At 43.6% G+C, this 14,846-nt stretch overlaps 1 protein-coding gene across 3 annotated transcripts in view; it reads left to right on the plus strand.

Annotated features, from left to right (window-relative positions):
• The first annotated feature begins 8,025 nt into the window (after positions 1 to 8,025).
• The window catches only part of RAP1GAP2 (RAP1 GTPase activating protein 2), a 312,617-nt gene continuing 305,796 nt past the window's right edge, over positions 8,026 to 14,846 (plus strand). For 2 of the 3 annotated variants that reach the window (XM_055000968.1, XM_055000967.1), the window contains exon 1: positions 8,027 to 8,205. In XM_055000968.1, coding sequence (XP_054856943.1) covers positions 8,099 to 8,205 — 107 coding nt within the window. In that variant the 5' untranslated portion in view covers positions 8,027 to 8,098. Of the gene's footprint in view, positions 8,206 to 14,846 lie in introns of all 3 variants that reach the window. The other variant, XM_055000969.1, reaches the window with a different exon arrangement.

The following is a 14,846-nucleotide window of genomic DNA, read 5'->3' on the forward strand; positions in this document are numbered from 1 at the left end:
GATCTCCTTTAAAGACTACCATTCCAGTAGACCATTTAATATACGGATTATGGTCCCATAGCCAGCGGCTTCCCAGCACCAAGGGACACTTAGCTACATCACTGACTATATATATTGGTGGTTGTTGCGGGTTTTCCGGGCTGTATTGCCGTGGTCTTGGCATTGTAGTTCCTGACGTTTCGCCAGCAGCTGTGGCTGGCATCTTCAGAGGTGTAGCACCAAAAGAATTTAAGTATTTGGTGCTACACCTCTGAAGATGCCAGCCACAGCTGCTGGCGAAACGTCAGGAACTACAATGCCAAGACCACGGCAATACAGCCCGGAAAACCCGCAACAACCATCGTTCTCTGGCCGTGAAAGCCTTCGACAATATATATATTGGGTTTTCCCAATGATCTCCCATGCCCATAGGGGTAGGTTCAGTTTTGTATGGTGCTGGATTCATATTAGACCCATCCAGTTGCTTGAACACTATAGGGTCTTTCAGTTCTACTGTTTCCAAGCCTATACCATTAACCAAGGCTGGTGATATTAAATCGTGGGAGCATCTGGAATCTATTAGAGCTTGCACCCGTAAATGGGTTCCTCTTTTTGAATTCACTAACATCACTGGCATAAATAGTATGGCCCCTCTTTCCTTCACCTTTGGTGGGGTAGGCTCTTTAGTGACCTGCCGTCAGGACCCTTTCATGGCAGATCTGTCCCATTTCCCGGCGGTGGGGACAATTCCTTCTCAGCAGCGGGTTCCTTCCTTTCCCCGGGATTCTCCTCTGCTTCCAAGCCAGTTTCTCATCACGCACACTTCGGAGGCAACTTCCAGTGCGTCAGTTTAGGGGCTGGGGTGGCGTTCTGTACCTTCTGGCCTCTCCCCTCCTGTGGTTGCCTCAGGGGGCATTGTGTGGCAAAATGTCCAACACACCCACACTGTAGGCATAGTCCTTGCCTCTATTTTAGCTTTCTTAAATCCCTCCCAGTTTCTGGGACTAGGGCCCATGGCCCCAGCTGCACTCGTCCCCAGCACCCAATAGCCCAACACAAAAATACTGGACATTTATATGCCCAGTACTTTAACTACATTTCCCCTAGATAATCCACGAAAATACCAAACCATTCAAGTGAAAACCAGGACACCTGGCAACCCTACTCCTGTGCAATGTACTCTTTCTGTTCCTTGCCCCCTCCCCCATAGCCTCTCTCCCATTCCCTGCTTCCTTCTCTCCTTCTCACCCCCTTTTGTCCCTGTTTTCCTCACAACAACCCTGAGAGGTAGGTTAAGCAAAGAGTGTGTGGCTGGATCAAAGTCACCCTGTGAGTTTCCACAGCATAATGAGGATTTGAACCTGGGTTTCCCACATCCTGCTCTGAAATTCTTTTTTAAAAAAGTTTACTGGAAGAGAAAAAGACATTAACAATACATAAAAGAAAAAAAATAACATTAACAGAATATATAACAGCACATTTAAGCTAGAAAATATTGCTCCTCTCCATCTCCTTACTTACTCCTTACTAGAGGTGGGCACGAATCACAATACGAACCAAAAAACCCCTCACTAATTGGGTCAGTTGGTGGTTCATTCAAATGTGGTTCGTTGGGCCGTGTGTTAACGAACCTCATGACTTTTTAGGCCCCGGTTCATGCGTTTTGTGAGCGGTTGGTGAGCCAAGACAGGCTGGCGCCACTGAGGGGTGTGTGAAACTGACAGCCCCCATCTCCTGCTGCCAGGGAGCAGCAGGAAAATGGGGTTGTCAGTTTCACAGACCCCTCTCCAGGTTCAGCCCATGGGCTGAAGCTAGCACAGGGTTTGTGAAACTGACAGCCCCCGTTCTCTTCTGCCCAGGGCAGCAGGAAAACAGGGGCTGTCAGTTTGACAGCCATGGGCTGAAGCCAGCGTTCAACCCATGGGCTGAAGCCAGTGCAGGGTCTGTGAAACTGACAGCCCCATTCTCTTTCCACCTAGGGTGGCAGGAAAACAGGGGCTGTCAGTATGACAGACCCTGCACTGGGTTCAGCCCATGGGCTGAAGCCGGAACAGGATTTGTGAAACAGACAGCCCCCATTCTCTTTCTGCCCAGGGCAGCAGGAAAATGGGTGCTGTTTGACAGCCCCCGCGCTGGTTCAGCCCATGAACTGAACCCGGCGCCAGGTCTGTCAAACTGATAGCCCCCATTCTCTTTCCGCCCAGGGCGGCAGTTCAGTTCAGCCCATGGGCTGAAGCTGGAGCGGGGTTTGTGAAACTGACAGCCCCCATTCTCTTTTTGCCCAGGGCAGCAGGAAAACGGGGGCTGTCAGTTTGACAGACCCCACACCAGCCCATGGGCTGAACCCGGTGCCAGGTCTGTCAAACTGATACCCCCCTCCACCCACCCCATTCTCTTTCCACCCAGGGCGGCAGGAAAATGGGGGCTGTCAGTTTCACAGAGCCAGCACCAGGTTCAGCCCATGGGCTGAACTGACAGCCCCCATTCTCTTTCCGATGGGCTCTCAGCCCCCATTCTCCTGCCAATGGGCTGAAGCTGGCTTGGGGTATGTGATAGTGAAATTCCATGAATTTTGATTCATGAACTGGGAAAAGGTTGTGAAGTTCGTGGTTCCTGGTCCATGGAAATGTGACGAACCATGAATCACATGGTTCATTTTTTTTCAGATTGTGCCCAGTACTCAGTATTTTATATTCAACATTTTAAAATAATTATTTTCTAATTAGCCTGCTTCCATAAAAAGTATTCTTAATTTTTCTTAATTATCAGCTACATAGTCATAAAGGACTTCTAAAATTTCATATAGGAAGTTAATTTAGCCATAGATGCCTATTTATTCATCCACTCAGACTCACCTGGACATGAATCTGCCTTCCACTTTGTCGCAAATACCACCTTTGCCGCCATCACCAAATCTTTAAACAATTCACTATGTATTTTTGTAATATTACTAGGTAAAATATTTAATAGCATATTTTTAGGATTCAGCACAAAGCAAAACTTTTCATATCTGTGGCATTTTTTCATGAATTTTTATCCAATATTTTCTTGCCTTCTTACATGTCCACCACATATAGTAGAATGTTGCATCAGTACATTGGCATTTACAACACCTTCCACTATGATCCTTATTGGTTCTTGCAAGATCCTTAGGAGTGATATACCATCAAAAAACATTTTATACTGGTTCTCTCTTAACATTTGACAGTCTGTAGATTTCTTTTGTTCATAATTTTTTCCATTGACTCATAGAGACACTTTCTCCCAAATTTTACATCCCTTTTATCATACAGTTTTTAACTTGTTCCGATTCTGTGGCACGTTGCAATAAGCATTTATATACTTTTCCTAATAAATGTTTGAATCTCCACTGATTAGTTCAAACACCGTTTTCTCTCTTACAGTGCAATCCTATGCAGAGTTACTCCAGTCTAAGTCAATTGAAGTCAATGGGCTTAGACTGGAGTAACTCTCCATAGGATTGCACTCTTAATCTGCCATCTTCTTTGGATAATTGTTCTTTGACTTTGGACACCATTTAACAACATCAACTGTGGGATATTTTTTCCTTGGGCATGAATTTTCTTTCTTTCTTTCTTTCTTTCTTTCTTTCTTTCTTTCTTTCTTTCTTTCTTTCTTTCTTTCTTTCTTTCTTTCTTTCTTTCTTTCTTTCAAGAATTTTATTTAAAATAAAAGAAGATCTAAGCATCTATTGCTGATGCCAATGGCAAAACTGGTGGCCTTAATCTGTTTCTGCGTTAGAACCATATTCTTAGTAGTCCATCCCTCAAAATATGGGTACCATCTTGCTTTTGAATAGTTTTTAGTGATTTCTCAACTCATAAATAGTTATGAATTCCTTCCTTGGCATCTGTTGTCTCTTAACTTTATATGTCTTCTGTTCAGATTTCTAATCCAATCTAATATCCGAACTAATGTGGCCACTTGGTGGTACAATTTGATATTTTATACCACCAACCCATCTCATCTTTTTTCATCTTGTAATATTTTAAATCTTATTCTCAGTTTCTTCCCATTTATCATTTTCTGCCACTTCTTTAAAATCTTTTCATCTATATAGCAGCATTTGAAATAAGAAATTCAATTTTGGTAATGTATTCATTTTAACAGCTGAGATTCTCCCTAACCATGAAATATTTAATTTCTCCAATCTTTGCAAATCTTTAGTAATACTTGTCCAAACTGCTCTGAAACTCTAACCATTACACTACTCTGGCTTTGGGGGGGGGCTGTTGAGCAGTATCAAGCAGCTGGGCCTGGGTAAGTCATATAAATCATGTGGAATTAAGTTGTCCAGTTGTTGTTTCATGGCCAGTCCCCATTAAGACCTCCCTCAAAGGCCAAAACAACCCTGGAAAGGGCCCTCCCCCTCCCCCTGCCTTTTACTGACAGAAATCAAGCCTGAAATACTAACCTGTTACATAGTTGTCTAGCAACAGGCACTGATGGCATCCTGTTAAAGCTACAGGAGCTCATTTAATTATTTTGGGTTTTTTTACCCCCCCCCAATGTTTTTTTAAAGGTTTCAAATTTCTCTGCAAACCTGGATCATGTTTCAGGGGTGTAGGAAGATCTGTCTTATCTGTTCATGGCTCCAGTCTCTGGATTTAAGAATCCTCAGATGAAGACCACTTGGCTCTTAGTATAGTTGAAGCCATGTACTCAACAACCACGAATGGGTGACCAAACAGTACACTGAAAATCCAGCTCCTTCTTCATCATTGGCAAATAAAGCATGAGCCAAATTGTTGAGTGATCAAAAATCCGTAACTGACATTTCTGCAGGATCCCAGGAAGAAACAGTTCCCAATACCTGCTGTCATAGGGTCTGATTGGACAATACATTAAATGCAATTTGAGTTGAGGTCTCCTGGGCAATCATATAGAATGGCAGTAAGATGAACAGCCTCCCTTCGGGCCCTTTTCTGGTAGAAAAAGAACGCAGGGTGGAAGCGGGGGGCGGGGGCGGGAACAATGAAGCCTCCTCCCCTTCCACCATCCTGTGCTCAGGAGCAGTCCTTCCTCCACTGTTTTAAAGGTGATTCCCACGCCACATGTTAAACGTGTGTTGGGTTGGTGTTGGTGTTGGTATAAGGAAGCATTGTAGCCAGTCTCTGGGGTTTGCTGATAGGCTATAGATTTGCATATGTTGACAAAGGAGTTTGAAGTTCTCTCTGTCCGCAGCCTGAGAAGAGGATGCATTCATTGCTTCGCAAGAAATTGTGTGAGAAGATCCTCCCAATCATCCCCCTCCCCTGCATTGAGATTAAGAAACGCACCCTCTTTTCTTTACCTTGATTCCGTAGAAGCAACTTGGCCATAAGGTTGCTTCCCACACTCCTGTTCCAGTACTTTAACACCAAAATGGAAGAGTGGGACATGTTTCCTGAGAAACGGAAGCTTGGTCTACTGAAGAATTAGTCTTCCTGTCATTGTTCATGGGATTTGCAAGCCCCCGTCCCTCAGCCTGAAAACCATTGCTTTCTTCTGGTTGTCATTGTAAAGCATTTGACAAATGTTTGAAGATTCTGTGTGTGCTTGTAAAGGCTGTTTACACAAAGAAGAAAGAAATCCGGATGCATACAAACATTCCGGTGTCTGCCCACTTCCATGCCCATACCCTCACCAACCCCCTAGAGGCCTATTTAGAGTCAAGCTCAAATCTGAAAGTGTTGGGATTTTTTAAGGGGAGGGTTCACTCTATGTTATTTCCCCAAATCTATCAGCATTATTGCAGCCTATGTTTCCATGTGTCTCTAGTATAAATAGATTTAGGGCTTTCACCATGGAAGCTTGCTGGGTGACTTGGGGGCCTCTCTCTTGGCCTAACATACCTCACAGGGTTGTTGTTGTGCAGATAAAATGGAGAAGGGAAGAGTGCTGTTATAGGCCACTTTGGGTAACCATTGGGGAGAAAAACAAGGTACAAATCTATAAATAAACTGAGTGGCAGGGAACAGAGAAACATAGAAACGCAGAGCTGGAAAGGATACCAAGGGTCCAATTCCCTGTGCAAGGCAGCAAATTCACAGCTACCCCCTTCTCACTCTTCTGGACTTAATAATAACCATGAGTACTTACACAGTCCCTTCAGTGCTCACAATTTTATTTTGCTGACATGCTGACAAAAGCCCTATGAAGTAGACATGCTTTTATCCCCTATATTGCAGGTGAAAGGGAAGTTTGAGGCTGAGAGACATTTGCCCTGAGGTAGGGGTGGGGGATCCCCCTCTCCCAGCCTCTGCCCTCCACTCACATGGCTGGTGGGGGGAGGCCCCATGGAACAGGCCTGAGAGGCAAGAAACCTCCCTGGGCAGCATGCAGCAGGTATGCTCCCCACAGGCACAATGACGTCACTTCTGGAAGTGACATCATCACACCCGTCGACAGGCATGCTCCCACCCTTCACAGGGGGTGGAAGTGATATCATCACATGTGAGATAGCCACCAAGGTAACTGCCAGATCCCCGTCCCCACCAGAGGTCAGGGGACTTGGCAACCCTACCCTGAGGTAATACTTGAACCTCCTGGTCATTCTTAGTGACTAAAGTTCATTTGCGCTGCTTTCCAACAAGAAATAAGAAAAACACCACGAAGATGTGCTGAACTAGGGCTATGCTGAAAATTTTCCAGTTTCATTTTTTGTGGAGGAGAAATATTTCACCCCCGCATCTTGTTTGCAGCCAGTTCAATCCCATTCACAACCATTTTTGCCTGCTATTTGAAGCCATTTCTGAAAAAGATGCCCCTCTTCTTCCTGAGCATAATCCCATGGCTGTTCCCGGCTGATTGGAGATCACATGCTGAATGTGATGGTGTATCAGTGCTAGGTGGCCAATCCTAGCTGGCATTGGAAATAACTGAGAAGGAGGTCAGCGCTTCTTCCCTCAGCATCGCTGGCTTCCCTCTCTGCATGCCCCCTTTCGAAAATTGGAGCCCGCTCATTTTGCCCCTTCTGCAAAAAGCACTAAAACTGGGGGAAGGGAAATACAGCTGCCAAAAGTTTCTCCAAACTGCCCCTCCTTTTGGCTCAGCTGTCTCTGGCTGTGTCTGCCTGGGTATTTCCATCCCACTTTCAGCATGGGCAGATGAACTGATCCCATTTCCATGCAATACAACAGCTACAGAATTGTGAATCAAGCCCCTTTTCATTTTAATGCTCTTATGATCTTTCTAATCCCCTACAATCAGTAAATGACATCCACTAGAGGCTGAGAGAGAGAGAAGAAAGAAATGTATTTTGAAATAACATTTGTTACAGCTGCTGTTGTTACATTAACAATCACAATGCTATGAAACATACCTCCCAATACTCCTTTCCTTTCTCCACTCAAGAATTAATTCCTTCTTTACTGAAAGCTTGGTTTTCACAAGACTTGCAAATGGTCTGCCTTTTCTTCATGCATCATCTGGACACTTATGAGCAAACAAGTTCCACAGAAAAACAATAAACAACATCTGAGGTTTTTTTTAAAAAAAAGCTTTGCCACCTTTTTGTCTTTTGTGGGTCCCTGCACCTAGCCATTTGCTTGTTTTAGTGCGCTGATATTTATCCATGATGGGTTTACAATGAGAAAATCCCTGTTTGCTTCTGCCTTGGCAGAGTGTGTGCCCCCCTTCCAATTTTTAAAGCACAGGAAAAGCTTCTAAACGAAACCCTTCAGCTCATCTTGTTTTGTGACAGCCGGGGAAGCGAGGTTGTTGGCTGTGCAGCGCAGGCGTGACAGATTGGCAAAAGCCGGTGACCACATGTGCAGCTGGTACCGTTGAAAGCGATTTAATTGACTCGGGAATGCCACCCCTGTGCCGTGCTGGCAGTTGAAGAACCCCTCGGGTAAACGAAGCTCGGAATAGCCACTGGCTGGAACAGGGCAGGCGGCAGGTGACTTGAAGGTCGCTGGAGTGGAAACAGTCACCTGATTCAGGAAAAGGGTTTACCTATCAAGAGCGGCGGAACAACACAGAAGAGAAGCAGAGGAAGAATGAGGATGCATGTGTGAAGGAGGGAGGGAGGAGAGGCTGTACTTTAAAAAAAACAGCTCCCTTGCCAAGGGTTGGCAATATTGGCAGCAAAGCCTCTCCCGTTGTCACCTCAGCTATGTCACAAATGCCAGGCAAGATGCATTCAAAACGAGCTGGAATGCAAGCAGCTGTTGTACTCATAGGGTTGTTGCACAAGTCCCGAAAGCAAAATAAAGAGAAAAGGTAAATGCACCCATATATATATAAGTTTGGGCTTTATTGCTGTTTTTAATGGGGGCTGGGGGGTTGGAGATGAGAGGCAGTCACCCAACCGTGGTGGCATGTGATTGCAATTTTAAACCCTGGGGAGAGGTAAAGCCAGTCAAGACTATGCTTCTGTGAGGTGTTGATACCCTTATAATAATTCATGTTTTGTGTTGAGAGGTTGTTGGAAATGCTGTTCTAGACTAGCATAGGAGATTTGGAAGTTACAAAGATGTGTTGGAAAACTATCAAGGATTTTGATGGTGTAAAAGCTGGCCTTTTCCTTCGTAGCTGTGGGCATTGGAATACCATATAATGATGCTGAACTTGGATTTGAGTCTCACCAAAATCTGAAGGGCTTTGTGGGAAAGATAGATGTATTAGGGTTTGTCTGTAAATCTTAAAGTTAGAGCTTTGAGGCTCGCAGAATTGATTAGATTCTGAAGAACAAATGTCAGGATTTTCTTCATTTCTGGAAAAAGAAAAGCTAACAAACTTTTTTGGGATAGATAATTCACTAAACGACAGGCAATACTTTCTGTTCAAGTGCCAGGGAAATGGTCTTCTCACAATGGTGTGTTCAGTGATGATAATTCAAGATGCAATGATCGCATCTCTGCTCCACATGGTGACAGGTGTTTTGATTTTATTTCTCTCCACCAGCCCTGGCTTTCAGGCTTACAGTCTTTGACTTGATTACAGGAAGTTTGATTTTACAGGAAAAAAATATTTTTTGGACTTTTGAGCTTCCTTTCCATCCAAAGATAACCAACTGAATTTAAGCAACGGGCACAGCGTTCTCATCACATTGAGTAGATGGGACAGGATCAAAAATCCTTTCCCAGTTAGCCATTTCCAGTGTGTTGAGAGCCAATGTATTCCAGTAATTGGACCAGGGAGAGGCCCAGGTTCAAATCCCCAACAAGCCATGATGCTCGCTCGGTGTCCTTGAGCCAGTTGCATGCTCTCAGTAGTACCCTACCTCACAGGGTTGATGTGCAGATAAAATGGAGAAAGAGAGTACTGGGCATGCCACCCATAGAGTTCTATGGAGGAACAGTATGATAAAAATGTGGTAGAGACTTGTAGTTGGCAAATGACCCAGCGTCTGAACTAAACCATTGCAAAGTACATTACAATGACTACCTCTTGGCAGAATGCACACCAAGCAAACTGTCAAGTAGGAAATGACGTTCCACTTTCATTAACTCATTGTTTTGTCATTCTTGCAAAGTGGTGCCTTGACACTGGGAGCAGGTCATGTGAAGAAGACATAAGTACCGAGAAATGGATTGTGGCATCTACTTCGCCAATGAAAGCTCCTGCTAGAATCTATTTGTTTGGCTTTCAGTCGGGATAAGAGTAAATGTTCGCTATTTCATTTTGTCTTATATTCATTTTCTTTGTTGCCAACAGTTTTTTGTCCTCTGTTTTTCTCCCCACTATTGGTTTTGTCTGCTCATTTGACTTGCATGTTGTGTGGTTTTCAGATGCAATTTATGATTGTAGATCATGATAAATATAATAGACTTATAATGCTGATTTATGGATGTGCAGGTAATGTTGAAAAGGTGGTGACAAGGAAGCAGAAAATATTGCAGGTTTCGATTCGAACAGACCTGGTGCAACTGAAGCAGTGATTTAGGGGGCGGGGTGGTAAGAGACGGAGTGGATAAGAAATCAGAAATCCCCTCCTGCATTAAGGTTCTCCACCAGAATAACGCAGCTAGTCTTCTGGAAGATCTCCTCAGGATGCGTGTCTAAGTCTGGCTGATAAGTTTATTAGAATGGCTTCTGTTTTTCCATGCTGTTTAAAGTATATATGTTTCCCTCCATTTAGACTCAACCTTAATTATGTGGTAAAATATGCAGTCTGTTAGCTGTGCTAAATGCCAGTTTCTGTGGAAGTATGAAGTTCAAAAAAAGCCTGCATGTGGCTTTTTTGGCTTCTCCATTTCCCAAGTGTTACAAAAAATGTTCACGACCCTTTCATGCAGGTCAGTTCATTTCTAAACCTTGCCGTCTTGACCTGAGAATTCCTTGTTTAATTTCTCTTCTGCCTTGTGTGAATTGAACCCAGGATTCTTTACTTTCAGGCCACTTTGCTTCCTTGCGCTGGAGTTTTCTTGTAAAACATGCACATTTTTTCAATGTTCTTTGTGTATCAATAAATCAGCATTACACTCTGGGGCTCCTGTGAGGCATCATGGGAGGGGGAAACAATCTGAAAATTTCCACCCTCCACCCTTGAGATCTGCTCCTCCAGGATTCTATAACCTCCGAGGGGCTTGAGCAGGCTGGTTTCCTTTCCTATCCCTTTATTTTGCTTTAACTGACTCTCATGCTCTTCCAAAACCAAGAATGAAATCTATTTAATTGATACAAAATCTTGTGCAAGCTTGCAAGCTCACCAGAACCCTTCATCAGGTTATTACACAGCTGCAAAGGATAAATGGCTAGAAGTCAGATTCTGACTAGTGTCTGATTTTGCATTTCTCTAGTGTTTTTAATGTTCTGTTGCTTGTGGAGCCTGTTGAGTTCTCATTAGGCCTTTTGAGGGGTGTGTGTGTCTTCCTTCTGGTTAATTTACAAGGCAAAATGTTTGGATACACGGGGAATCCCATGTCTGTGGGTGGTGTTTGTTATTTGGCTCAAACCATCCTCGGAGGGAGGGGGTCATCATTTTCCTATTAGACACAGTGATAGGTGTGCATTTGACACATCCATTTTATGTATCTATAGTGTATGAAACATCTATATCCTGTGCTACCATAATGAAAGCGATTCTACAAGACCGCCCAAAAAGGAGAGAATTTTGAAAATGTTGACCAAAATATAAATAAATATATTAAACATGAAACAGGGAACATTGGCTTGTCCCTGTGTCTGGGACCTCTAATGGCTTTGTAAGTTACAAATAGATACTGAACATGAGGACTGAGGGGACATACCCTATTAGGCAGAGCAAGTATTTAAAGCTGTGTCAGATTCCTCTGAAGTTAAGCAGTATAAACTTGGAATCGGTCCCAAAGCTTCTTTGTGCTAGCCACACACTGTACTGGTTAAAGTATACTGGTGGACTGGTTAAAGTGTTGAAATAGGGTCTGAAAGACTCAAGTGTGAACGCCCGCTCTGTCATGGAAACGCTCTGGGAGATCTTGGGCTAGTCATTCTACCTTGACCTAACCTACCTCACAGAGTTGTTGTTAAGAGGATAAAATGGAGGGGGGGGGGAGAATGATGTTGTAAGCCACTTTGGGGAGAAAAGCTGAGAATAGATAAATATAATAGTCACAAACTCTTCGCTCTTTCTCCTCTGCAGACCACGTCTGTACTGTATTTCATACAGCCCCTGCCCCCAAACAAAGCCCATTAAATGCAACATGGCTAGGAGCCATCAGGCAGTATGGGCTATAAATGCTCATTTATGCAAGCATCAACACCCATTAAAGAAACACCTTCATCTCTTAGGTAACCAAAACCTTTCGGAAAACACTGTCTTCTGAACTGAGACTCACAGAGATATTTTGTCAGGGAGGGGTTGCTGGAATGGTGTTGGGAGTTGATATGGTTCCTGATAACTTCCTAAATCTTGTGAGTTGGGGTTGCTCTAGGAGTAAGAGTCACCTTCACACTCTGTGAAAGCTGAAGTGGAGAATGGCTGCATGAATTGGCTGGGGATTTGGCAGACCTGACTAGAAGCTCTGTTTAACCAGGTACCAGCCACCAGTCTCCTCCTGGTAGCTGTCCTTACTTTTGAGGTCTCGATCTCTACTCTGGTTGTTGATAGATTCCAGTCATGTCATGGATCTGGAAATACATCACTTCCAGAAATGTTGTCAGTTGTGTTGACTTCATCATCAGTGATATCACTCACTACCACTGTCATTATTATTTTTCTCCTTCTTGGTGGGATTGGCCACATCATGATAGGCTGATGCCTTCCTATTTCACCCACAGCCCTTTATTTACTTACCAGCATCATAGTGTCTGTATAAGAGTAAGGGTGTGTTCCCTCTCCAGCAATACTGGCACTGTGGGGCACAGAGTTCTGCTGCCTACCAGTGGGGCAGAAGAGCTGTCCAGCATGTTGAGGAACAGGATCCAGCTAAGGGAGCTATCCTTTCAGCTCCCTCTCTGGAGAGGTTTTAAGGGACTTTCTCTGAGTTTTGGCTTCTTTGGGCTGCCACAGATAGTGGGGCCTGCAGAGAATCTCTTCCTGGGAAATGAAGATCAGTGAGTTCTCCTCTTCTGAAGTAGATCCCAGAGCCAGTTTGGTGTAGAGGTTAAGAGAAGCAGGACTCTAATCTGGAGAGCCAGGTTTGTTTCCCCACTCTTCCGCTTGAAGCCAGCTGGGTTACCTTGGGTCAGTCACAGCTCTCTCAGAGCTGTCTCAGCCACATCCACCTCAGAGGGTGATTGTTGTGGGGATAATGATAATACACTTTGTAAACTGCTCTGAATGGGTGTTAAGTTGTCCAAAGGTAAAAGGGTAAAGGTAGTTCCCTGTGCAAGCACCAAGTCATTACTGACCCATGGGAGGATGTCGCATCACGACATTTTCTTGGCAGATTTTTGTTACGGGGTGGTTTGCCATTGCCATCCCTAGTCATCTACACTTTACCCCCAGGAAACTGGGTACTCATTTTACCAATTGTGGAAGGATGGAAGACTGAGTCAACCTTGAGCCAGCTACCTGAATCTGGCTTCCGCCAGGATCAAACTCAGGTCATGAGCAGAGCAGAGACAGTTTACCACTCTGCACCATGGGGCTCTTACTCTGTCCTGAAGGACAGAGCATAAATTGAATGTTGTTGTTTGGGAATGCATAGGCCATGATGTCACCATCAACCAATGCTGTACCTCAGATAGTTATGGGGAGGGTAGTGGGACAAAGAGCAGAAAATCTGATGTTGACTTGGTCAGTTTCCTATTGAAGACTACCCTTCTTAAGATCTGGTGGCCCCTGACCATCTAGAGCTTTAAAACCTCTTAAACTGAAAACCAATGCATTATTTGACAATCATAATGATATTTTGTTAGGGTTAGTTGTGACGGGTGAAGAATGCTCTTTATAAGATACAGGTAACCATTCCTGATGATTTGTCATCAGCATCTGGTAATCACAGATTTTTTTTAAAAAATTAAAATATTTTCTTAATGGAAAAGAGAGGGAAAAAAACAAACAAAAGGAAAAAGAAAGTGCTGGCTACAAAACACTATTAGCAAATCGATACATAGGTATCTATAGAAGATCCCCAAATATCTAAAAATAAGACAATATGCAATTGCCTTCTATATGTGATATAGTCAACTATTGATAAGTGTATAAGGTCTTCAATCCAGCGATGTACAGGAAGTGGGCTTTTGTCTTTCCAATGTTGTAGTATAAGTCTTTCAGCAATTGTAAGGGCACGGAGGGTCCATTTCCGTGGACCATCAGTTAGATTTCAAGAGACAGGCAAGTAGTTTAACAGTACATTAACATCCACAAAAATAAATGAGTTTTCTAACACAGAATTAATATGACCAATAACTTCCTCCCAAAAGGAATGACTGAACATGTCCAAAGCGTATGTTTAAGAGATGCATCTTGTGAGTTACACCACCAACAGTCAGGCACTGTGCTTAAACCTTTAGCAAAAAGATGCTGTGGTGTCCAATATACCCTAAACATAATTTTTTTGCTGAATATGTCACATCTTAAGATCCATATTAGCAACAGGTATATAGCTTAATGCCTTTACCCATTGCTTTAGCAAAATTGGAAATTCCAGATCATTATTCCATTCACCTCTAAGTCTCCATATCATATTTATTAACCAACCTCAAATATTTATATACAAATATTGTATGTTTCACTTTCCGTATGTCTGCATCTGGTAATCACTATTTCCCAAGCTATCCTAGCTAATAGGCATCAAAAGTCTTATCCTGCATATATCTATTGTTGTTAAAATGCCATGTATGCTAGTGATTAGCAGCACCCTGTGTTGCAATGATTTTCTTAAGTTAATTATGTGTTGCATGCAGAAGGGCTTCTTTTCATTTGTTCTGAACTTACAATCAAGTGATTCTATTAGGAAACCTTGAAGCCTAGTGGCTTGAGTGTCAGAAAGACAGGTGGTCATTTTTTTCTTGATTCCCTCTTTCTACTCTTACCTATATGCCTTGTGGTATGCAGGAAAGTTTGTAAACTAATCTGTGGTCAGCAAATGATACGAGGAAACAAAATAGGCACTCAGCAGAGCTGAATGACTTCAGAAAGTAGCTATTGGTCCATCCAATCAGATGCTACTCTGTCCACCAAAATTCATTAGCCCTAGAGGACAAAGCATATATGGAAGAATTCTGATACTGGGGACTCCTCACTGGTGTGGCCAGCATCATAAGGTGGCTTCTCAGCCCCCATGGCCTTGGGAGGGTCCACCATGCTGGTGCATCCTGCCCTTCTTCTCTGGATGGTGGCAACGGTGGCACTTCCCTCGCATAAAGACTGGACCTCTCCTGTCTCCCTTGGCATATGCCAGTGATGGAAATGGTAGCTCTTCCTCTTCTTCCCTCCTTCTCCATCAGAGAGTCAGAGGTTCAGCAGCAGCAGGGATGCAAAAACATCCGTC

The sequence above is a fragment of the Eublepharis macularius genome, chromosome 17 (assembly GCF_028583425.1).
Source record: "Eublepharis macularius isolate TG4126 chromosome 17, MPM_Emac_v1.0, whole genome shotgun sequence".
Classification (NCBI taxonomy): Eukaryota; Metazoa; Chordata; class Lepidosauria; order Squamata; family Eublepharidae; genus Eublepharis; species Eublepharis macularius.